The sequence below is a fragment of the Carcharodon carcharias genome, chromosome 1 (genome assembly GCF_017639515.1).
Source record: "Carcharodon carcharias isolate sCarCar2 chromosome 1, sCarCar2.pri, whole genome shotgun sequence".
Classification (NCBI taxonomy): domain Eukaryota; kingdom Metazoa; phylum Chordata; class Chondrichthyes; order Lamniformes; family Lamnidae; genus Carcharodon; species Carcharodon carcharias.
In genome coordinates this window covers 94,997,822-95,023,500 of record NC_054467.1, presented here as the reverse complement: position 1 = coordinate 95,023,500, position 25,679 = coordinate 94,997,822, and the positions used below count along the sequence as shown (strand labels likewise).

Below are 25,679 nucleotides of genomic sequence, written 5' to 3'. Positions count from 1 at the left end.
TTTTCCAAGTCCCGACGAGAGCACGAAGCAGCACCGAAGTAATCATCGATGTACCAGAGAAAGAGTTGTGGAAGGGGGCCGGAGTAGGACTGGAACAAGGAATGTTCCACATAGCCCATAAAGAGACAGGCATAGCTGGGGCCCATGTGGGTACCCATAGCCACACCTTTTATTTGGGGGAAGTGAGAGGAGTTGAAGGAGTGAAGGAGAAATTGTTCAGTGTGAGAACAAGTTCAGCCAGACAGAGGAGAGCAGTGTTTTTTGAAACCAAAATTCAAGCAGCTATTTCTGCTGAAAGTCTTCATATGCCTCAATATGCTGAAAGCTCCATTTACTCTGATATTTTATGCAGACTTTATGAAATTAAAATTTCTTGAAAGTCTTTGTTGAAATCAGAGACTAGTTCAAATATGACTCAGTTAGAATTAGGGGCTATGCAACCAGTTTATTAATATCTCGATGTGCCCCTTGGGAGTATTGGGCTACTGGATAACATATTTGTTTTAGTGTGCTGCATTCACGGCACGCTCCAGGTTTACCATGTGGCTCCATAATTTCATGTTATGCCTTGGGCAAAATAATTTTTTTTAATTTAGGCCTTTGTATTTACATCTGTTTCATTTCAGCTAGTTTCTCCCAGCTTTCTACGTTTTCCTGCTGTGAGCGTTATCTGTTTAGCTGGGTATGGTTCCACACCTGACAGGTGCCTTCTGCTATCAAGTAGAAGTTGTCATTTGTGAGCTTAGGTAATGAATGTTGGCAGTCTACTTAACATGGGTGGGGTCTTAATGCTGTCCTTGCCCAAAGTCTTCACATATGCACTTCTAGCAGTGGTCACTGAATAATGATTCAGGAAGCCAGGAACCACCACCTCCTCCTCCTCCCCCCCCAGCCCCACACCCCCCCAATATTATAGGGTCTTTGTGACAATGTCATTTCAAATTCCTGTGTATCTATGCTACTAACAAGGTAGCCATTTATTTAAGTTTGTACTTTGAATGAGTAGAATGTGAAACCATACATAAATATGCATTTCCTTGGGATTTTGAGTAGAATTTGAAACGACAAATAAATATGCATTTCCTTGGAATTTAAAGTTAATTAAGTGCATGTGTAAAACAGGTAAATATCCCTTTTTCTGTTTAATCTAATCTATGGTGTTACACAGAACAGGATAAACTGAAGAAATTCCTCCAATGGCAGACATAACTGTTTTATTAAATTACTGATGGGTGATGATAAGAAAATCTGGAGGAGTTGATTTTCTCAGCCTTTACTGAGGCCTTTGCAAACAAGTTGATATTTTTCACTGGCTGAATCCCTCCAAGGGAAAAAACACACACACTTCCCAGCACCAAATTTGCCTTCAGTAATTTCTGGGTTTCTGCACTGACTCACTTTCACTTTTTCTATTGTCGATTCCCCAGGAAAAACCTTACCAATGCTCAGAATGTAACAAGGCTTTTAGTCAAAAAAGGGGCCTAGATGAACATATGAGGACCCATACCGGAGAAAAACCATTCCAATGTGATGTAAGTAACTGAGTCTTTTTTAAAGATATTGATTGTTCCATTTTGCAAAAACAGCATTAAGTAAGCACCTGATCTGGGTATATAATGAATCAGATATGATGCAATATATCCCAGCATTGTCCTAGATAACCTCTCTGTCTCAGTGCTGTAGCCTGTGATTTTTCAAAATTTTTGTGAATTCAATGTTTATATGTTTACATATATATAAAACCTATCAATGAAAAGAATATGCAAAAAGCCCAAAATGCAAAGATACTTGCAAAATTATATGAAAACTTAGTGGTGAAGGTCGGCATGATCCTGTGTGCCCAGCTGCAATACCATATTATACAACTGAGATAAAAATATACTCTTAATTTATAAGGGTGGCGACCCTCAGAAGGTACATAGAACTATGTGACTCTGTCACATTATTGTGTTAGTGGTGAAAGTGAAGATGTTGCTAGCTGGCAATATTCGGATTGCTATTTAGTTCCTTCCTCTTACTATGCTTATTGTATCCAATATTTCACACTCCTCTTTAACTAGAATGTCTGCATCATCCCTCTCTTAGTGAAGATGGAGACAAAGTACTCATTGAGAACCCTGCCCATATCTTCTGCATCAATCCAGAAGTTACTGTGTACACCCCTGATAGGCCCTGTCTTTACCTTAGTTATTCTCTTGCTCTTAATGTACTGATTTTCTTTGATTTTGCCTACCAATATTTTCTCATATCCTCTCTTTGCTTTCCTAATTTCCATTTTTACTTCACCCCTGTACTTTCTATACTCCTCTACGCTTTCTACAGTATTAAGTCTTTTATAACTATCATAAACTTTCTTTTTCTGCTTTATCTTGGGCCTGTAAGCTCCTGGATAACCAAGGGGCTCTAGATTTGGCAATACCACTCTTTTTTCCTTTGTGCCCATAGAATCTTGTCTTTGAATACCTCCCACTGATTTGACGCAGTTTTTCCTTCTAATAGCTGTATCCAGTCCACTCTCGCCAGCTCACCTCTCAACTTTGTAAAAATTGTCTTGCCCCAATTTAGAATTTTTACTCCTGTTCTATCTATGTCCGTTTCCATAATGACGCTAAATCTACCTATATTATAGTCACTATCTCCAAAACGGTCCCCCACTGCTACTTCATCCACTGGTTCTGCTGCCTTCCCTAAGACTAAGGGCGGAATTTTCCGAGCCCGCTGGCAGCAGGCGTGATAGGTGGCGAGTGCAGGAAATGTGGCGTGACCTGCTTCATGACGGCGTGAAGGCAGGTCACGATCGTCCTCTCAGTCCGCCGATGGTGGGCCGCGTTTCCTACCATCGGTCGGTGGGGAGCGAATTGTAATACATCAGCATTGAATTAAAAGGCCATCCTGCCAGGATCATGGACCCCTGCCGTATTGTGCATCCGTGTTGGTGGGAAAGCACAACAATGTGTTTCACAGCAGCACGCAGGCGATGTGCACTTGGCGGCCTTCACTTTGGAGAAACTGAGGTGAGTGAGCAGCAGCGTTCTCCACAGCTCACCTGTTGTTTACAGGCCATGGGGGGTGCAGGGGCAAGTGCTGGCCAGCCTCGGAAGCAACTGCTGAGGCAGGGGGTGGGGGGTGGTGTCCAGGGGAAAGTGCTGACTAGCCTCGGAGGTGACCATAGTTGGTGGGGGGGGGAGGGGGAGGTGCTACGTGCTGACCGGGCACTGTATCCCACACACAGGCAATCCAGCCGGGGGTCAGGGTAAGCGAGGGAATTGGCTACGCATTAGGGACACCTAATGAGACAGATCAGGCGCAGCCACAGTGGTATGAATGGGGTCGAGCTCTTCACCTGCCCTTCCATGCAAGCAACACGGAGACACCAAAGGACCACCAAGTGCTCCATACCTTACCCCGTCCCCACACCCCAAGAACAGACTTTGAGTCCGCCACCACTTTATTGGATTGCAGAGCAGTTGGACCGCACACATTGTACAATCTCCTCGCCAGTGCTGGCCATGTAGGAGTCGCTGCTGGAAGTGCTCACAGCCTCTTGCAATCTCAGCATCCTGATTTGGACCAGTGTCCCCCATGTCGCAGGTTGACAGGGCAGCCATGCAGCGCTCTCATCTCTGGCCATCCGAGGGGTGACCAGCACTCTCCAGGAAGTGTTAGGGAGCAGCCACACAGGACCAGGAAAGGTGCTAAGTACAGCCATGATAATCACGTCTCTCTCTCTCTCTCTTTCATACTGTAGGACGACCACGTCAGGATCATGGATCCTGGTGACCTAGCTATACGCCTGATGGCTTACAGAGACCGTAAAAGACTGAGGAGAGTGACTGAGGCTCCTGGCTGTGCAAAGGCAGGAGCAGCGACCTCATGAAGAAGGGACAGCAGTGGCTCCTGCACACGCTGCCCAGGAACGAAAGCAAGCCGTGGCTTGTCGGTGCCTAGTGACACCCAGAGTCTGTAGACACCGCCTGCCATTCCTGCAGATGACTGAGAACCAGTGTCACCAACGACTGTGCATGTCTAGGGACCTGACGGCTCACATCTGCCACTTACTGCAGGAATTGGCGCCAAGGAGACATGGAGGGCATCCACTGCCAGTGGCTGTGAAAGTGACCGTGGTGCTCAATTTCTATGCCAGTGGCTACTTTCAGGGCTCCATAGGTGCCCCTGTGGGATTTCACTATCCGTCAGCCACAAATGCATCCATGAGGTCATGGATGCCATCTTCTCCATGGCACACAACTTTGTGCATTTCGTCCAGAACCAGAACAGCCAGGATGCAAGGGCCATTGGATTCGCCCTGATCTTGGGATTCCCACAGGTGCAGGGTGCAATTGACTGCACTCATGTGGCACTCAGTTCTTTGTCCCTACACACGGTGGACTTCATCAACCACAAGGGCCTCCACTCACTGAACATGCAGCTCGTGAGCGACCACCAGAAACGCATCCTGCAGGTATGTGCACAATGTCTACATCCTGAGTCGCTCACAGATCCCTACAGTCTTCCAGGACCACAGAGGCTGCAGGGTTGGCTACTTGGGGACAAGGGCTACCTGCAGAGGCCGTGACTGATGATACCCATGCGGCGACCTCAGACTGCAGCAGAGCGACACTATAATGAGGCTTGTGCAGCAACTCGTAACTTGGTGGGGCAGACCATCAGGATGCTGAAGATGCAGTTCTAGTGCCAGGACCGGTCTGGTGGAGCCCTGCAATACAGTCTGCAGAGAGCGGCACACGTCGTTGTCATCTGCTGCGCCCGTTACAACCTGGCGCTCCAACGGGCTGAGGAGCTGGCTGAGGAGCTGGAGTTCTCTTCTGATGAGGTGGATGACAATGAGAGTGAGGGGTCTTCAGTGGTGATGATGAAGGGGATGAGGCTCTCGCACTGGCTAGACGAAGCAGGAGAACTCGGGAGGCCCTCATAGCTGCCAGATTTGTGGAGGGTGATCACATGCAGTGAGGTGTCCCCATAGATCCCCACCTCGCAGTTGTGAGTGTTTCACTCCACTTTGGCTTATGGCAGCGCCAAAACCCTCTTTGAGAATGCTCCTGTCATGGAGATGCAGTGGAGGACCTAATAGTCGCTAGATTCCAGGAGGATGATGACAACATGCAGTGAGGACACTCCATAGATCTTCACATAGCCTCTGAGAATTTCTGGCTCCTGTCTGGCCGAGGGCAGCTCGCTTGCGCTCCATGATCAGGGCCATTTCAGAGGCGCAGCCATGAAACTTTAGATGCATCTTGTGTTGTGTCCGCATTCAGACCTCAGCCCTTCAGGAGCTGGTGCACAGCATCACTGGTCACACATGCTGGTGTGATAGAGTCCCTGGTTATAGTCTTCAGACATGATAGAGTAGGAGATAAAAAAGGAGGTGGGGTTAGCACTAATGGTTAAATAATCAATTCCAGTTGTGAGAGGGATGATATACTAAATGGGTCAACAAACGAGGCTTTATGGATTGAGTTTAGAAATAAAAAAAGGGGGCAGTCACACTACTGGGAGTATACGACAGACCCCCAAATAGTGAAAAGGAGATAGAAGAACAGATATGTAGGCAAATTTCTGCTTGTAAGAACAAGAGGGCAATAATAGTAGGAAACTTCAACTATCCTAATATTATCTGGGATTCAAACAATATAAGGGGCACTGAGAGAGAAAAATTCATGCAGTGTGTCCAGGTAAATTTTTTCAACCAATTACTGACAACAAGAGGAAATGCAATTCTAGACCTACTCTTCGGGAATGAAGAAGGGCAAGTGGGTGAAGTGACAGTTGGCGACCATATCAGGGACAGTGATCACAATTCAGTTATCATTACCATGGAAAAGGACAGAGATAAGGCAGGAGTAAAAGTCTTGAACTGAGGGAAGGCAAATTTTGCAGAAATGAGAAGGGACTTGGCTGAGGTGGACTGGACAGCACTGCTGGAGGATAAAACAGTGGAAAACCAGTGGGAAGCACTAAAAAGTGAGATCCTAATTGTACAAAGTAGACATGTCCCCTACAAAAATAAGAGTGCTACTGCCAAATCTAGATCCCCCTGGTTGTCTAGAGGAATACAGGGGGAGATCAAACAGAAAAAGAAAGCATATGATTGGCATAAAGAACTAAGCACTGCAGATAGCCTAGATGAGTACTGGAAGTGCAGGGACAAAGTAAAAAAGGAAACAAGGAAATCAAAGAGAGGACATGAAAAAAGATTAGCAAGTAAAGTTAAAGATAACCCAAATATGCTTTACCAATACATTAATGTTAAAAGGTTAGTTAAGGAAAAAGTGGATGATGAAGATGAAGACGAAAACTTGTGTGTAGATGCACAGGCTGTGGGAAGGGTTTTGAATGAATATTTTGTCTCCGTGTTACAAAGGAAAGGGAGGATGTAGATATACTAGTCCAGGAGAAACATTGTGAGATATTAGACGGGATAGTCATAAAGAGAGAGGAAGTACTCAAAGGGTTGAAATCCTTGAAAGTTGATAAGTCACCAGGGCCAGATGGATTGTTTCCAAGGCTGCTGAAGGAAGTCAGGGAGGAGATAGCAGATGCTCTGAGGATGATTTTCCAATCTTCACTAGATACAGGGGAGGTACCAGAGGACTGGAGAAATGCAAACGTAGTTCCATTGGTTAAAAAGGGATCAAAGGAAATGCCAAACAATGATAGGCCAGTTAGTCTTACATCGGTGTTGAGTAAATTAGTAGAATCAATCCTGAGAGATAGGATTAACTGTCGTGTGGAAAGGCATGGACTAGTCATGGATGGTCAGCATAGATTTGTTAAAGGAAGGTCTTGCCTCACAAATTTGATTGAATTCTTTGAGGAAGTGACAAGAAGGGTTGATGAAGGTAGTGCAGTGGATGTTGTGTACATGGATTTTAGCAAGGCATTTGACAAGGTCCCACATGGCAGATTGGTCAGGAAAGTAAAAGCCCATGGGATTCAGGGTAATGGTGCAAACTGGAGAAAAGATTGGCTTTATAACAGGAAACAAAGGTTAATGGTCGATGGATGCCCTTACGAACGGAAAGTTGTCTCAAGTGGTATTCCACAGGGTTCGGTGTTGGGAACCTTGCTGTTTGCGTTATATATTAACAATTTGGACATGAACGTTGGGGGCAGGATTGGGAAATTTGCAGATGACACAAAGATTGGCTGAGTAGTGGATAGTGTAGATGATAGCCAAAATCTCCAAAACGATATAGATGGGTTGGTGGAGTGGGCAGTAAAATGGCAGATGGATTTTAACATAGAGAAGTGTGAGGTCATACATTTAGGGAGGTCAAACAGTTACAGGGATTACACAATAAATGGGAATATACTAAAAGGGGTAGATGAAGTGAGAGGTCTTGGCGTACAAGTACACAGGTCCCTGAAGGCAGCAGTTCAAGTAGACAAGGTTGTAAAGAAGGCATATGGAATGCTCTCCTTCATTAGCAGAGGTATAGAATATAAAAGTAAGGATATAATGTTGGAACTGTATAAAACACTGGTGAAGCCACAACTAGAATTTGTGTGCAGTTCTGGTCACCACATTACAGGAAGGACGTAATAGCTCTGGAGAGAGTTCAGAGGAGGTTTACAAGAATGTTGCCAGGATTAGAAAAGTGTAGCTACGAGGAGAGATTGGATAGGTTGGGGTTGTTTTCCTTAGAACAAAGAAGGCTGAGAGGTGACTTGATTGAGGTGTACAAAATTATGAGGGGAATAAATAGAGTGGACAGGATAAAATTGTTTCCTTCGGTGGAGAATTCTAGAACCAGGGGGCATAGATTCAAGATAAGTGACAGAAGGTGTAGGGGGGATATGAGGAAGAAATTTTTTATGCAGAGGTTAGTGGATGTCTGGAATTTGCTGTCCAAGTTGGTGGTGGAGGCAGAAACTCTAAACTATTTTAAAAAGTACCTGGATCTGCACCTTAAGTGCTGTAAGCTGCAGGGCTATGGGTCGGGTGCAGGAAGGTGGGATGAAAAATGGCACCTGGGTATCCTCAGGCTGGCATGGACAAGATGGGCCAGATGGCCTCCTTCTGTGCTGTAACTTTTCTATGGTTCTATGATGGGGGCCAGCCCCACCTTAAAGGTGCTGAGAGCACAGAGAGAGAATGAGAGAACTCTGTGGCCCCTGCCCACTACATTCTGGCAGCAATGACTAGCACAGCCGAGGTGCAGGCATCAGTAACGTTTGCAAGGAATGTGAGTCTGGACCATCACTGTGGTCTGAAGGCTGCACAGTGAAGAGACCCTGGACGAGACACGTGCCTATGAACTTGTGCAAAAAGTTTCATATCTGAGTACAAGAACAGTTTTCATCAGAACAAGGAGCCACAGGCAGGGAGACATCTTAGGAGTTTATTGACAATAGTGAACAGTATGTACAAGTGATCAACACCCAGGGCTAAGCTGTGCAACTACTTGTACCTAACTTTCCTAACCCTGCCACTACATCTCGGTGCTCCCCGGATATCTACAGCGGAGGTGGAGGTAGCCTGCTGACTGTGATGCCCTGTCTGTGATGACTTTGGGCGTCCGGCCTTCTTTCAGGGTCCTGCTGTGTGGCAGTAGCACCCTCCTTGGCCTGTGAAGCTGGAGCTGCAGAGGTCACAGGAAGAGGGGAGTCAGATGGGCCGGTCACTCCCAGGGTCACCTGGGTGCATGGCCCCAGAGTGTGCACCTGCTGATCCTCCTCCCTATGGGTGCCCAAGAGCCCCTGGCTGACTTCGTGAATGGAAGGGCTAGCTGTCTAGCACTCCTATCACATACACACTCTTGGAGGCCAACTATGACATCAGCGACAGAGTTAAGCCTGCGCAGCAGTGCAGGAGTGACGTCCTAGACCTAGGCTTCCATGGCAGCCGCCATCCTGCCAGCGTTGACCTTGGTGCATTGCAATGCTGGTGCTATCACCTCAGCCTGAAGACGGACAGACTCCTCCATTGTGCCTTGCAATCTGAGGAGTGTAGCGGACATCCCTTCCTCATCTTCCCGAGCTTGACTTTGCAGCTCCAGCAACTGTGATATGACCAAATCCAGAAACTTGTCATCTGACTCGGACTCAGCAACTCTCTGGCATCCAGCAGCCCTCCAAGTGCCGGGGACCTGGGAAATCCCTACCTTTGTCTGCTGTGGATCAGAAAGTGGGATGTGCTCGCCAGATTGTGATCCCGAAGTTACTCTAAAGCTGGGCGCCACCGAAGTGTGTGTCTCTGTGCTGGTGGAGGATGTGGTTGTGAGCGCTGTGATGGGACTTCAGGGAGGGTACCTTCAGATTCCTCTTCAGAATTTTCTTCGGGACTGGATTGGAGGCTCTGGGTCATGGACTGTGTCAGCTGTTTGGCAGATGTGTCTGGAAAAGCAAGGGGAGATAATTAGTGCATGGCAATGGTCTATGAAAGAGGACATATCACTCACGGCATGGTTGTCTGATGGATATTGCACTGCTGGATGCTCACTTGACAGAGCAGTGCCAATCTCACTGCACAGGTCCTGGTCATCATCGGCAGCTGGATAGCTCTGTTATCAAATTCTGTCAGAACTTTGATCTCCGGCATCCTTCCACCTGTCAGCGACCTTTCTTTCCTGTTGCGTGCCAGTTTGTCCTGCATGGATAGAGAATGGGGTGCATGTGTATCAGGACGCCTGCTGGGCCAGATGTTAAATATGCCTGGCCTGTGTGGATGGTGAGTGGTCCCATGGATGGGATGAGGACAATAACTGTGTGTGTGAAAGAATGAATGGTGATGTCCCTTGCACTGGCAGTGAGTGAGGGCCCTGTGGATGTGTGATTGGTTTGTGAGTGTGCGAGATGGGAGTGATGAGAAGAGTGATTTACTTTGGTGGAACAGAGGAGATCCATTCATCCTTTTGTGGCACTGGGTGGCTGTCCTCCTCTGCAGGGTGTTTGCGCTGACCACCACGGCCACCGCCTCCCAAGCTGGGTTGATGATTTTGCTGCTCATTCTGCAGCCAGAGCAGGGGTATAGCACATCCCAGCGGACCTCCTCGGTATCCAGCAGTCGCTCAAGGGACCCGTCGTTGAATCGGGGACTGCAGTCTTTTTTCCTTTGTTAGCCATGTCTCCTGGGCAGCAGCAGTGAGCTTTGGCGATGAGCACTGCTGGTGGCTGCCTTTTAAAGATGGCAGCTGGCATGATGCAACAGTGGAGGGGTGGGGGGGGGGCGCAAATGAGACCACACCCACCATGGAAACAGCGCGTTTCGCAGAAGTGAATAAATAGCGAGGCAGGCTCGAGACGATACAACATGAAAACCTGCCTTTTCTTGGCAGGTAGGACTCCATTTTATTCGCCCGATAGCACACTTAGTGCAATTCTGGGAAAATTTTGCCCTAAATCCAGAATTGCACCCCTTCTCATTAGGCTTGTTACGTGCTGGCTATACAAGTTCTCTTGAATGCACTTCAAGAATTTTGTGCCCTGTTTGTATCTCAGTTGATATTAGGGTGGTTGAAGTCCCTAACAATTACTGCTCTATTATTTTTGCACTCAGAAATCTGTCCACATATTTGCTCTTCTAACTCACTTCCACTACTTGGAGGTCTATAGTATGCTCCTAGCAGTGTGGCTGCCCCTTTTTTATTTCTGACCTCAACCCATATGGCATTTGATGCTTCATTTAATATATCATCCTACCTCACAGTTGTAATTGATTCTTTCACCAATAATGCTACACGCCCACCTTTTTTATCCCCCTCCCTATCCTGCCTGAACACTCTATATCCAGGGATGCTGAGGGCCATTTTTGCCCCTCCTTTAGCCAAGTTTCCGTTATAGCGATGATATCATGCTGCCATGAGTCTATCTGTGCCCTCAGCTCATCGGCTTTGTTTACTGTGCTCCTTGCATTTACATACATACCTTTTAACATTGCCAAATTCCTGTGCTGTACACTTCTTAACCTGTGCTGCTTCTGTCTTTCAGAATCACTCATTAATTCTCCATCTCCCGTTCCCTGCTCTGAATTTGCCCTCAAGTTCCCATCCCCCTGCCAATCTAGATTAAACTCCCCCACCCCCCAACAACTATCCCCCTGCGAGGATATTTGCCCTAGTCCTGTTCAGGTGTAGACCATCAGGCTTGTATAGGTCCCACCTTCCGCAGAACTGATCCCAATGCCTCAGAAATCTAATGCCCTCCCTCCTGCACCACTTTCCAACCACATGTTTACTCGCTCAATTCTCCTATTTCTATACTCGCTTTAATATGGGACTGGGAGTAATCCTGAGATTACGGCTTTAGAGGTCCTGCTTTTCACTCTTCTCCCTCGCTCCCTGACGTCTGCTTTCAGGACCTCATCCCTTTTCCTACCTAAGTTATTGGTACCAACGTGGACCACGACCTCTGGCTGATCACCCTCTCCCAGAAGAATGTCCCTCAGCCGTTCCATAACATCCTTGACCTTGGCACCAGGGAGGCAACATACCACCTTGGAGTCACATCTACAGACACAGAAATGCCTGTCTGTTCCCCGAATGAATGAATCCTCTATTGAAACTGCTCTTCCCCTCTTCTTTCTTCCTTCCTTTACAGCAGAGCTGCATGTGGTGCCACAAACTTGCTTCTGACTGCATTCCTCTGCAGGACCAATGCCTTCACCAGTATCCAAAACAGTAAACCAATTGGTGAGCAGGACCCCAGGGGATTCCTGCACTACCTGCCTAATTTCCTTGGACTGCCTGGCAGTCACCCATTCCCTTTCTGCCTTCAGGCTCTGAAGCTGTGCTGTGACCACCTCTCTGAATGTGCTATCCATGTAGCTCTCAGCCTCGCGGATGCACCACCGTGACTCCAGCCTCCACTCGAGCTCCAAAACCCAGAGCTCAAGGTTCTGCAACTTCCTGCACATGTGGTCGTCTAGGAGACTGATTGTGTCCACAACTTCCCATATATTACAAGACATACACTCCCACAGGACCGAACTGTCCTGCCATGGCATCAATTTACTTCCCTTGCATTAACTTTATTTTACTTTGGTTTACTTATGCAACTTCATTTCACCTGACCTCAACTTATTCCCTATTGCTTGTGTTTCTTACTTAAATGTAAGGAGCCCATTCTCTTAAAAAGGATGTGTTTTTCTAATTCTTAGCTACTTGATGGCACTTTATAACAACAGTTTCTCACCAGCCAATGAACGTATGTTTCTCCTGTGCTTTTAGGTGCTAGGTGCTGCCGACTGCCTGTCCCAGGGTCTTCCTCTTGCACTCCCCTCTACTTGCTGCTGACTGCCTGCCCCAGGGTCCTCCTCTCGCACTCTCCTCTAGGTGCTGCTGACTGCCTGTCCCAGAATCCTCCTTTTGCACTTTCCACTAGGTGCTGCTGACTGCCTGCTCAGGATCCTCCTCTCTCACTTTCCTCTAGCTGCTGCTGACTGCCTGTACCAGGGTCCTCCTCTCACACCCAGGATCCTATCATTCATTGTGTATTCCTGTGCCTTGTTTGTCTTGCCCAAGTGTATCACCTCACACTTATCCGGATTAAATTCCATTTGCCACTGATCTGCCCATCTGACCAGCCCGTCTATATCCTCCTGTAATCTAAAGCTATTCTCCTCACTATTTACCAACCCACCAATTTTCGTGTCATCCGCAAATTTACTGATCAACCCTCCTACATTCATGTCTAAATCGTTTATATATACCACAAACAGCAAAGGACCCAACACCGATCTCTGTGGAACCCCACTGGACACAGGCATCCAGTCACAAAAACACCACTAGACCATCACCTTCTGCTTCCTGCCACTCAGCCCATTCTGGATCCAATTTGCCAAATTGCCTTGGATCCCATGGGCTCTTACCTTCGTTATCAGTCTCCGATGCAGGACATTATCAAAAGCCTTGCTGAAGTCCAAGTACACTACGTCAAATGCACACATCTATACACCTGGCCACCTTTTCGAAAAATTCAATCAAATTGGTCAGACATGATCTCCCCTTACCAAAACCATGCTGACTGTCCTTGATTAATCTCTGCCTCTCCAAGTGTAGATTAATTCTGTCTCTCAGAATTGCTTCCAATACCTTCCCCACCACTGAGGTTAGACTGACTGTCCTGCAGTTCCCTGGTTTATCTTTTCCTCCCTTCTTGAATAACGGTCCCACATTGGCTGTCCTCCATTCTCTGGCACCTCTCCTGTGGCCAGAGAGGTATTGAAAATTATCGCCAGTGCCCCTGCTATCTCCTCCTTTGCCTCACTGAATAGCCTGGGATACATTTCATCCAGGCCTGGAGATTTATCTACTTAGAACCTCCTCCCTTGATATGCTAATTTATTTAATTATATCACAGCTCTTCTGCCTGATTTCCATACCCATGTCAACCCTCTCACTTGTGAACACCAACGCAAAATATTAATTTAGAACCCTACCTACGTCTTCTGGCTCCACACACAAATTACCACTATGGTCCATAATGGGCCCTACTCTTTCCCTAGTTATCCTCTTATGCTTAATGTACTTGTAAAATAACTTTAGATTTTCCTCTATTTTATCTGCCAATGTTTCTTCTTGCCCCCTTTTTGCTCTCCTAATTTCCTTTTTAAGTTCCCCCCCTACACATTCTATACTGCTTTAGGGCTTCCGCTATTTTGAGCCCTCGGTATCTGCCATTAGCCTCCCTTTTTCTCTTTATCCAATCCTGTATATCCCTTGACATTCAGGATTCCCTGGATTTGTTGGTCCCACCCTTTATCTTTATTGGAATATGTTGGCCCGGTCCTCCCTATTTCCTGCTTGAATAAGTCCCACTGCTTTGACACAGATTTACCTAAAAATAGCTGCTCCCAATTCACTCTGGTCACATCATATCGGATCTTATTACAATCGGCCTTCCCCCAATTTAGAACTCTGCTTTCTGGCCCATCCTTGTCCTTTTCCATAGCCACCTTGAATTTGATGGAGTTATGATCACTATCTGCAAAATTGTTCCCCCACTGATACCTCTACCACTTGCCTGGCTTCATTCCCTAAACCTAAGTCCAGAACTGCCCCCTCTCTTGTAGGACTGGCTTGAAAAGGTCTCCTGGATGCATTTTAAGAATTCCGCTCCCTCTAAACCTATCACGCTATGACTAACCCAGTTAATGTTGGGGAAGTTGAAATCCCCTACTATTACTATCTATTATTTTTACACTTCTCTGAAATTTGCCTACATATCTGCTCTCCTATTTCTCTCTGACTGTTTGGGGGCCTTTGGTACACTCCCAGCAATGTGAGTGCTCCTTTTTTGTTTTTAAGTTCCTCCCAAACGGCTTCATTTGAGAAGCCTTCCCAGGTGTCATCCCTCCTTATTGTTGTAATTGATTTCTTGACTTCACCTTCTTTCTGGTCTTGCCTGAAGACCCTATATCCTGGAATATTGAGCTGCCAATCCTGCCCCTCTCTGAACCATGTCTCTTGTGACAGCAATGACATCATACTTCCATGTGTTAAATTGTGCCCTCAACTCACCTGTCTTATTCGTCAGACTCCTTGCATTAAAATAAATACCATCCAACCTTGCCAAACTCCCTTGTGCCTTAACTGACCTATAATTTCTATGCCTTCCAGACTCAGTTGTTCTCTTTAATTTTGGCTGTGCATCTTCCCCTGCTGAATCCCCTCTCAGGATCCCATCCCCCTGCCAAGCTAGTTTAACCCCTCCCCAACAGCACCAGCCAACCTCCCCGCAAGGATGTTGGTCACATTCTGGCTCAGGTGCAACCCGTCCACCTTGTACTTGTCCCACTGCCCCCAGAAACGGTCCCAATGCCCCAGAAATCTAAAGCCCTCCCAACTGCACCATCTCTCCAGCCACACATTCATCTGGCCTAATCTCCTATTTCTATACTCACTAACGCGTGGCACCAGAAGTAATCCAGAGATTACTATCTTTGAGGTCCTGTTTTTTAATCTGTTTCCTAGCTCCCTAAATTCTGCTTGCAGGACCTCATCCCTCTTTCTACCTATGTCGTTGGTATCAATATGTACCACGATCTCTGTCTGTTTGCCCTCCCCCTTTAGAATGCTCTGTTGCCGTTCAGTGACATCCTTGACCCTGGCACCAGGGAGGCAACATACCATCCTGGAGTCACGACTACGGCCGGAGAAACGCCTGTCTGCTCTCCTTACTATTGAGTCTCCTACCACTATTGCTCTTCCCCTCTGTTTCCTCCCTGTCCTGTGCAGCTGAGCCACTCACAATGCCATCAGTGTTGCTGCGCTCCCCAAAGGAATAATCACTCACCGTTTTCCAGCACAGAAAAACAGTTCTTGAGCAAGATGCTCCCTTGGGATTTCCTGACTGCCTACCTGACACCTTTCTTTTGACTGATCGTCACCCATTCCCTCTCTGCCTTCACTTCCGTAAGCTATGGGGTGACCACGTCTAAAAATGTGCTAACCACGAAACTCTCAGCCTCACAGATGCACCTCGGTGCCTCTAGCTGCCACTGAAGCTCTGAAACTCAGAGCTCAAGTGGCTGAAGCTGGTGGCACTTCCTGCACACGTGGTCAGTCAGAGCGCAAGGAGCACCTAGGACTTCCCACATGTTGCAGGGACTGCCATGCCTCTAGTTGTCTACATGAATTTCAGTAAAGCATTTGACAAGGTCCCACATGGCAGACTGGTCCAGAAAGTGAGATCTCATGGGATAAAGGGGAAGGTTACAGGTTGGATCCAAAATTGGCTCAGTGACAGGAAACAAATGGTAATGGTCGATGGATGTTTTTACGAATGGAAAACAGTTTCCAGTGGTGTTCTCCAGGGCCCAGTGTTGGGTCCCTTGCTGTTTGTTGTACATATTAATGATTTTGACTTAAATGTGGGAGGCATGATTGGCAAATTTGCAGATGACACAAAAATTGGCCATGTAGTTGTTAAGTGAAGAGGATAGCTGTCGACTCCAGAATGATATCAATGATTTGGATGAGTGGGCGGAGAAGTGGCAAATGGAATTCAATCCGAAAAGTCTGAGATAATGCATTTGGGGAGGGCAAACAAAGCAAGGGAATACTCAATAAATGGGATGATATTGAGAGCGGTTGAGGAAGTGAGAGACCTTGGAGTGCATGTCCACAGGTCCGTGAAGGTGGCAGGACAGTTGGGACAAGGTGGTCAAGAAAGCATATGGAATGCTTTCCTTTATTGGGCAAGATATTGAATAAAAAGCAGGGATGTATTGATGGAACTGTATAAAACGCTGGTTAGGCCACAGCTGGAATTTTGTGTACAGTTCTGGTCACCACATTATAGGAAGGACATAATTGCTCTGGAGAGAGTGCATTACAAGAATATTGCCAGCATTTGAAAATTGCAGCTATGAGGAGATATTGAATAGGCTAGGGTTATTTTATTTAAAACAGAGGAGGCTAAGGGGTGACCTAATTGCGGTGTGCAGAATTATGAGGGGTCTAGATAGGGTAGACAGGAAAGACTTGCTTCCTCTAGCTGAGTGGTCAATAACTATGGGGCATAGATTTATGGTGATTGTTAGAAAGATTGGAGGGGACATGAGGAAAAACATTTTGACCCAGAGGGTGGTGGGCATCTGGAATTCACAGCCTAAGTTGGTGGTTGAGGTGGAAACGCTCAACTCATTTAAAAAGTACCTGGATCTGCATCTGAAATGCTGTAACCTGGAAGGCTACGGACCAGATGCTAGAAAGTGGCATTAAAATGAACAGCTAGCTTATTTTTTCTCTTTTAGGCTGGCCCAAACATGATGGGCTGAATGACCTCTTCTTATTATTTGCAGATTGAATCAAGAAAGTAACTAACTCAGCTTGATAAAATTATTTAATGTTTCGTCTTAAATATAATAGGTGACTTCACATAGTTGAGTTAGTTACTCCCTTGGTTTTTTAACATGTAAAATGTAAAACAACTCCATAGCTATCTGCGTATTCTCAGTAGCATAGCCAAAATAAATTCTATCAGTGAGATGTACTGTTACAACATCAACAATCAATAAAGATTCATACGTAACTTCAGTTTGTTCCCAATTGTAATGCTGTAACTTTGGTCCTATTCAATTGAGATTCTCTTAAGTTATTTATGAATTTGTGGTTTAAGGTGGAGCAGCTCATTATGATCACATTGACATATAAAAGTGAAACTTGTATAAACAAAAATTATATTCTACCAACTTTTCTTTATCTGATGTGTACCTGAGTTGTGTTTCTCCACTCCTTTATAATGCAGCAATTACCATGATTACTAATGTCAGAATTACTTCTAATACACATTTCAATTAAGCAAGGTGTACACATTATGGGAGTGCTGCAAAATTGCAGATTACCTTCTTAAACATATTTAATAATTTGTATGTTAAGTCTTTGTTATGAGCCTTTTATGCAAAAAAACTGTATTAAACAAAATTATATGAATTTTGTAACAAGCTTATGAGCTGAGGAAATTGTGATATTACCATCCTCACCCAAGTAATTTTTGCACTTCTGCCTTTGAGAATTGCTAGGTCATATTTCCGTTCTCTCTTCAATAAGACAAGTCAACTTAGTTAGACAAAAGTAAAATACTGTGGATTCTGGAAATTTGAAATCAAAATAGAAAATGCTGGGATTGTTAAGTTCATGCAACATCTGTGGAGAGAGAAGCAGAGTTAACATTTCAGGTTGATGATCTTTCGTCATTTGGGTAGAATCTTGCACCCTCCCTTGTGGTGAATTTGGTGGTGCGGGCCATTTAATCAGATGGGTGGATGGGGACCCCACTGCCTTCCTACCTCCGCCCCAATGAAGTCCATAACAGAAAGGCCTGTGGACGGCCTTCCCACTCAGTTGCTAATTGAGGCAATTGATGCCCACTTAAGGACCTCATCCCACTGCAGCTGGTATTAACCCAGAGGCAGCCAGGGGATTTGTCATGCGATGAACCCTGGCGAGTTTGCTTATGGGCCCCCGGGCTGGTGGGGGGAGGTGGAAGGGGAAGGGAGTCCCTCACTCTGTCTGATCAAGGTGCCAGCATCAGGATGTAGGTCCTGCTGTGAACCACCCACTCACCTTGCTGCGGTTCCCCGGCTCCCAGCCTCAACCCCTTTCCCACAACTCCCTTCCTGCCGTCACTCACCAGGGCTTGGGCCCCCATCTCAATCTGAGGCCTTGCGTGGGTTTAGAACTGGCAGCAGCCGCCACTTCCCCAGTGGTGCGGCTGTGATTGGCCAGCAGCTTTCAGTGGCTGGGACCTCCAACCCTGGGGTCCTTGATCCTGGGGAAAGGTCTGCTGCTTATCTATTTAATGCCTGAGTGGGGGAAAAATATGGTGGGTCTTCTCGAAAAGAGGCCACACAGATCTTGCCAGCTCTCCATCTAGTGGCCGAGACCCTCATTGCCTCCACAAGAATCTGCCGATCGACCAGCCGTGCTACAACCACTGGGTAATGCTGTATGGGAACACTAGGATAGGTAAACATATACTAAGGGAATTCACAAGGATGATTAGTTTCTGTTTGCATTCATTATGGCATGATTACATTTCTAAATTTGGTTTGGAACATTTATTTTTGGTGACTTTTATTTTCTTGTGGCAAAAAATAAACGTGACAGAGAAGATAAAGGAAAGTGGGATTGTTAGTGATTGGTAAATTGGGGTTGCAGTTTACAGATATCTCCCTCGAATTAGTTTTTCCACATGCAAACCGGATAGAAAGGTGCTATCCAGGTTGCCACTTCCTTTCCTCTTCCTCTTTGTCATCGGCCTCCTTCTGTTACTCCTTCTCCTCCTGCTTCTGGTTCTGATCCTCATCTTCTTGCCTGATAGCTGGTCACCTGCAGCAGATCACCACAAACCTTGATACCCACTCTGCTGTGCACTGCAGGTCTCCTCCAGAGCAGTGCAGGCGGTGAAAGCATTTTAGTTCAGCTTGCCCTACTTGTGCAATGGGCTGAAAATCAGTGTGTTCAGCTAGGTCATCACTGGATATCCATTCCTCAGAATAACCACCCTTTGGTTTGCCATGGTGACAGAAATATAGCTGGCATAGTGGACTGTCTCAGAATGATTGCATCATGACTGCTACCGAGATACTGAGTGTTGATCTGCTTGAGACGTGTGTGGCCATGCAACAATAGGTCATTGAGGGAATGCAATCTCTTTTGTTTCTGGTATATTGCCAGATTAACATGCAATGCCACAAAGCAAATATCTGTGCAGTCAATGACAGCTTGCACCACGAGGAAGCCTGCAATCTGAGAAACACTCATGGTTGCTTTGCCTGCTTGTGTCTTGGCAAGAGAGAATGAAATCAATTTAGCTCTCTTTGAATAGAAAGCCTCAGTGAGATCCCTTATGCAATAGTGGAAGGCATACTGTGAGATGTTGCTCATATCCCCAGCACCAGCCTGGAAAGAGTCAGATGCATAAAAATTCATTGCTGTGACTACCAGTTTACCTTCACAGCCACAGGCAATGTTATCCTTGCCCTGTGTTCTCTGCCAAAAATATGTAGAATTGTAATAGCAGCCAGAAGAAATCCACTAGCAACTAAGCTGTAAATAGCTGATGATCCATTAAATAGTCTTGCTGGGGAAGGTGGGGGAATTGTGGGGAACATGTTCAGCTGTGCGAGCTTAAGAGAGCGCATCCACTGGTGCTTTGAACTGTAGAATGGCAGTGTGGCATCAAAGTAGCATTTCATGTTTCTTGAATTCATGATTTGTCTGCTCTGCAGAGTTCCAGCAGATGTTCAGAGCACATGCACTAGCATCAGCACCAAAATGGCGTCCTGTGCACTTTGCATCATAAGTGTTCATGTGCATCATAGATGCCATTTTGAAACTCTGAGGGCACTCCTAGCACCCTAATGGTGGGTGTTGCTGAGCCCAATTTCCTTTCCAAGGAAGCTGAATTACTACATCCGCTATACATATTGCATTTAGCAATGTAATCCTTAACATCTGCTGCATTTTGCTAAGTTCTTTATGAGCTGAACTGAATAAAACACAGTTTTCAGAGGTGGAATTTAATCACTGGTTGATTTATTTCTGTTACAAAAAGAACATAAAAACTAAGCATCCCTTTCATTTTCATTTACACATTCAGGAAGATCAACTTTATTTAACAGTAACTGTGCGTTTGATGCACTGCCAGATTCTACAATTGTAGGTTGAGAAGTTACACGCCTAAACATTTTGGTTTTCAGAAGCTTTTGACCATGGCCCATTTTGGGGTATGATCCATGTGATGTGGTGAGAAACTCACTATGGTCTGGCAAAGAGTCAGTGTGTTCCTTGCAATATTATAATTTAACCAGTCATCTAACCATATACTATAGGTAGATGGATGTATTCAATTTGAGGAGGGCAGTTGCTCCATGTCATTTCACATGCCTCTTATAACTTGGCTCAGGAGCAGCATTGGTGCAAACCTGAAAGATTATAGAACTAAAATTGAAAGGTTTCATGGCTGGTGCGAAGTTCCACCAAGTCTTAGGGCTTTGTTTCTGACTCACATTTGTGTCTTTTGTGTTGTAAAACTAAAGAAGAAGTGAAAAGAGAACAATTTGAAAGACGGTGAGATATGCAATTACTGTACACTGCTATAGCTATTGAACATTGAGTGTAAAGAAGGTTCAGTTCATCAGCTTGAATAGATAAATATTGTCACGCTACATAATAGCCAGGTAATGACCATCTCCAATAAGAGCGAGCCTAACCATCTCCCCTTGACATTCAACGGCATTACCATCACTGAATCCCCTACCATCAATATCCTGTGGCCTACATTGACAAAAAATATAATCGGACAGGCCATATAAATATCATACATGACTACAAGAACAAGTCAGAGACTGGGAATTCTGCAGTGGGTGACTCATCTCCTGACTCTGCAAAGTGTCTCCACCATCTACAAGGCACAAGTCAGGAATATGATGGAATCTTCTCGACTTGCCTGGATGAGTGCAGCTCCAACAGCACTCAAGTAGCTCAACACCATTCAGGGCAAAGTAACCCCCTCAATTGGCACCATACCCACCATGTTAGACATTCAAATAAGATCAGAAAATGCTGGAAATAGTCAGCAGGCCTGGCAGCATCTGTGGAGAGAGAAACCAAGTTAATTCTTGTTCTGCTATTAACACATTATTCTATCTTACCTTTATGCCACTATCAGCACCTTATTTAGTCTTTTAACACTACCATTAATGCTCCCTTTGTCTTATGTCCGTGAGATCTTTGTCAATCTCTACAGAGATCCCGCCTATCCCTGACCTTCTATTTTGCTCCACCTGCTCCATCACCTGTTAAATAATATAAAATCCATCACATTTCTACTTCTCTTTAGCTCTGAAGAAGTCATATGGACTTGAAACATTAACTCTGTTTCCCTCTCCACAGGTGCTGCCTGACCTCCTGAGTTTTTCCAACATTTTCTGTTTCTATTTCAGATTTCCAGCATCTGCAGTATTTTGTTATTATTTTACATTAGACATTCAGTTCATCCACCAGTGACAACAATATATACCATCTACAAGGTGCAATGCAGCAATTTGCCTAGATTTCTTCAACAGCATCTCCTAAACCAGCAACTTCGACCACCTGAAACAAGGACCGCAGACACATAAGAACAGCACCACCTGCAAGTTTCCATCGAAGTCACACACCATCCTGACTAGGAGCTATGTTGCTGTTCCTTCACTGTCACTGGATCAAAATCCTCGATTTCCCTTCCTAACGGCACAGTGAGTGTACCTGCACCAGATTTGCTGCAGCGGTTAAAGAAGGCGGCTCACCACCAGTTTCTCGAGCAATCAATAATAGGCAATAAGTGCTGGTTTTGGCAGCAATGCCCACACCTAGTGAATAAAAGAACAAAATATTGGAACAAGTCTCCTTCAGTTGTTTTTACCCACCACTGGCAAATGAGAACTGGAAAAATCAAGTCTTCAAACTCTTTAGCTCCTGATTTGTCAACTGAAATAGGTTTCCAATCAATATTTTATTCTCTCATATAAAATCTATGGGAGCCTCTTTATATATTGAAAAGATTGCAAATGAAGACACTAGGATACAACCCTTGATTTTTCAAATTTCCTGCCCATCTTTAATTCCACCACTTTTACAGTGAGTGCTCAAGACCAGCAAACTGTCATGAAGGAAGCAACTAATAATTCATGATCAATGCAAAATGTAGGGATGCTATATTATGTGGTTATACAATTCAATTACAGGATGTTTTATGTGTGTCATTGAAAACAGGGTCACAGAATTATACCATCTGTTGCAAGGAAACCTACACCCACTTAATGAAGCAATGTCGGTGACAGTCAAGGCTGTCACTCCCTCAACCTTTTTGCTTTGCCTTTGTATTTTCCAGTTCAACCAAGGGTTCATTTGCAATTTTAGCCAGTTTACAGCCGACAGCATGTTACGCACTATTTAGGGTGGTCACCATTGCTTCTGTTTCTCACTGAGTAGCAATGGCTGCCTAATTTTACTGCCTTTCTAGAGTTCATGAAAAAAAAAGTGTGATTCCTGTCCAAACAGCAAGTTCATCTCCAAGCCTATCATTGGCTTTGCCTCATCCATGTGTTTTGATTCACCCAATGCTACCTCATCAAACCCATAACCTGTGTCCATGCAGTGTGTCTCACTGTACTGGTATTCCAAATATTGATGAGAATAATGCAGGGTGTTGACTTGTTCTGCAGCACTGGAAGCTCTTGCAAACTTTCTGCCCGACTTATAAGAACAAGAGGGAAATGGTTAGATTGCCAGCTCCAAAACATAGCTACAAATAGAATTGAATCCAGTATTTTGCATTTGAGGTTTCTTTGGTTGTGTGTATAGTTCATGGTAGCGAGAGATGAAGGACAAGGTATAACCAGGACAGCATGGTACTACATTGAGCTTGGAGGAAACTCTGGCTTGGCCTTCCTTTACTGCCTTGCTACTTTCAAAGCAAAGCTGTAGAATTTGCCAACTCAATGACATATAATTTCTCAGCCTTCTGCGAATTGGTCTGTTCTCTTGCATTATAGGAATAATGCTTTTACTTCACCCATCATGGAGGAGACTTGCCCATAGGTATATTGAAAATTTGGGAACATCCTGTGCATGATTTTCCAACCATACAATTGAATTGGTTGGAATTTCTTGTGCCGCCTACACCTGAATATACATGTGCACTTCTGGTGACCAATGCTCCCCACCAATAGCGCAAAGTTGGAATATTACCCACTGGGCAGAATTTTGCCATCGGTGAGCAGAGGGCGGGGCCCTCTCACCAACGCGGGATGACGTCGGGTGGAACCCCCCACGTCATCTCCCCCCCCCCCCCATTTAAATTTTCAGGAAGGCGGGGGCGCAGCAAAATCAGCTGTGGGCCCGCCGACCTGTCAATGGCCAATTGAGGCTATTGACAGGATAATTTAAACAATTAAAGGACCTGCCCGTCCAACCTTAAGGTTGGCGGGTTGGCCAGGAGCCCAGGCGGCAAATAGAGAAAACATGAAACCTCATCCAGCAGTGCGATGAAGTTTCATGCAGGGTTTTAAAAATTTTAATGAAATTTTTCTATAAATTATGAAGATGTCTCATCTCATGTGACATTGCCACATGAAGAGGACATGTTAGAGAATTTTTTTTTCTATTTTTAATATTTTTCAAAGTGGATGCGATCCCCTTGAGGCTGCACTTAGCCTCAGGGAGATGTGTGCTCTTTCATGCGCATGTGCGAAAGAGTGCACTCTCACTTTTAGAGAATCCTCCCCCCGCCCGCACAGGAAGCGCATAGTGCTTCCTGCCGGAGATCATACTAGGCGGGCCTTAATTGGCCCACCCATGTAAAATGGCGGTGTGGTCTGCTTCGCTGGCGGGGGTCAGCTCCCTGCCCGCTAGAGATTGGGTCGGGTCCGCTCGCCTGACAGGCAGAAAATTCTGCCCATTGTGTATTGCTTTGCCCTACAAGGATAGACAGGTGTAATATTTTAGTTTAAAGAGAACATGCAGTGACAAATGTGACCCACCTGCAGCCCGTTGTAACTGTCAGTAAATGAACATGAATTATGAAATTCAGGTATGTTGGAAAGATTTGTGATGTGAAGCTTTGAGGTTACATTATAACAGCCGATTCAAATTTAGGTTGGAGCTTGTACGTATGCTGTGCTACTGTATGTCTATACATAAACATGTTGGAATGGTTAAACATACAATTTAAGCAAGTTCTGGTACTCTTACTGAGCAATATTTCCTTGGGACGTTTCCCACTGGTTTTGCATTGTCCACTCCATTTTCAGTTAGATGTACCTGGGTACTTCAAAGAGCAAACACTCTACCATTAAGAACATAAGAAATAGGCTAGCATAAGTCCATGTGGCCTGTCGGGCTTGCACTGCCTTTCAATATGATCATGACTTATCTTGGGCTTCAACTTCACTCTCCCACCCATATTCTTTGATTCCCTCAGAGACCAAAAATCTGTCCATCTCAGCCTTAAATATATTCAAGGATGGCTCATTTACAACCCATTTGTGTAGAGAACTCCAAAGATTCACAAACCTATGAGGGAAGAAATTTCTCCGTGTCCCGGTTTTAAAGAACTGGCCCACAGTATACCACGTGTGGTCTTACCAACGCCCATGCAATTGTCGTTAGAATTATTTATTCTTGTACTCTAATCTCCTTGCAATAGATGTCAACATGCCATTTTACAGAATCACACAGTGCAGAAGAGGCCCTTTGGCCCATTGAGTCTGCACCGACACGTGAGAAACACCTGACTTACCTACCTAACCATTTACCAGCACTTGGCCCATAGCCTTGAATGTTATGTGCCAAGCGCTCATCCAGGTACTTTTTAAAGGATGTGAGGCAACCTGCCTTCACCACCCTCACAGGCAGAGCATTCCAGTCTGACACCACCCTCTGGGTAAAAAAGTTTTTCCTCACATCCCCCCTAAACCTCCTGCCCCTCACCTTGAACTTATGTCCCCTCGTAACTGACCCGTGAACTAAGGGGAACAGCTGCTCCCTATCCACTCTGTCCATGCCCCTCATAATCTTATACACCTTGATCAGGTCGCCCCTCAGTCTTCTCTGCACCAGTGAAAACAACCCAAGTCTATCCAACCTCTCTTCATAACTTAAATGTTTCATCCTAGGCAACATCCTGGTGAATCTCCTCTGCACCCCCTCCAGTGCAATCACATCCTTCCTAAAATGTGGCGACCAGAACTGCATGCACTACTCCAGCTGTGGCCTCACCAAGGTTCTGTACAACTCCAACATGACATCCCCACTTTTGTAATCTATACCTCGATTGATAAAGGCAAGTGTCCCATATGCCTTTTCACCACCCCACAAACATGCCCCTCCGCCTTCAGAGATCTATGGACATATACGCCAAGGTCCCTTTGTTCCTCAGAACTCCCTCGTGTCATGCCATTCATTGAATACTTCCTTGTCAAATTACTCCTTCCAAAGTGTATCACCTCACACTTTTCAGGGTTAAATCCTATATGCCACTTATCTGCCCATTTGACCATCCTATCTTTTTCATCCAATAGCCCAAGACACTCAACCTCCACTATTAACCACCTGGCCAATCTTTGTATCATCTGCAAACTTACTAATCCTACCCCCCACATAGTCATCTATGTTGTTTATATAAATGACGAATAATAGGGGACCCAGCACAGATTCCTGTGGGTGCGC

General features: G+C 45.4%; 1 protein-coding gene across 5 annotated transcripts in view; it reads left to right on the top strand.

Moving 5' to 3' along the window:
- prdm5 (PR domain containing 5) overlaps window positions 1–25,679 on the top strand; it is a 350,538-nt gene that overhangs the window by 318,368 nt on the left and 6,491 nt on the right. For all 5 annotated transcript variants that reach the window (XM_041197058.1, XM_041196880.1, XM_041196967.1 and 2 more), the window contains one exon: window positions 1,428–1,532. In XM_041197058.1, the coding sequence (XP_041052992.1) occupies window positions 1,428–1,532 (105 nt within the window). The remainder of the gene's footprint in view (window positions 1–1,427; window positions 1,533–25,679) is intronic.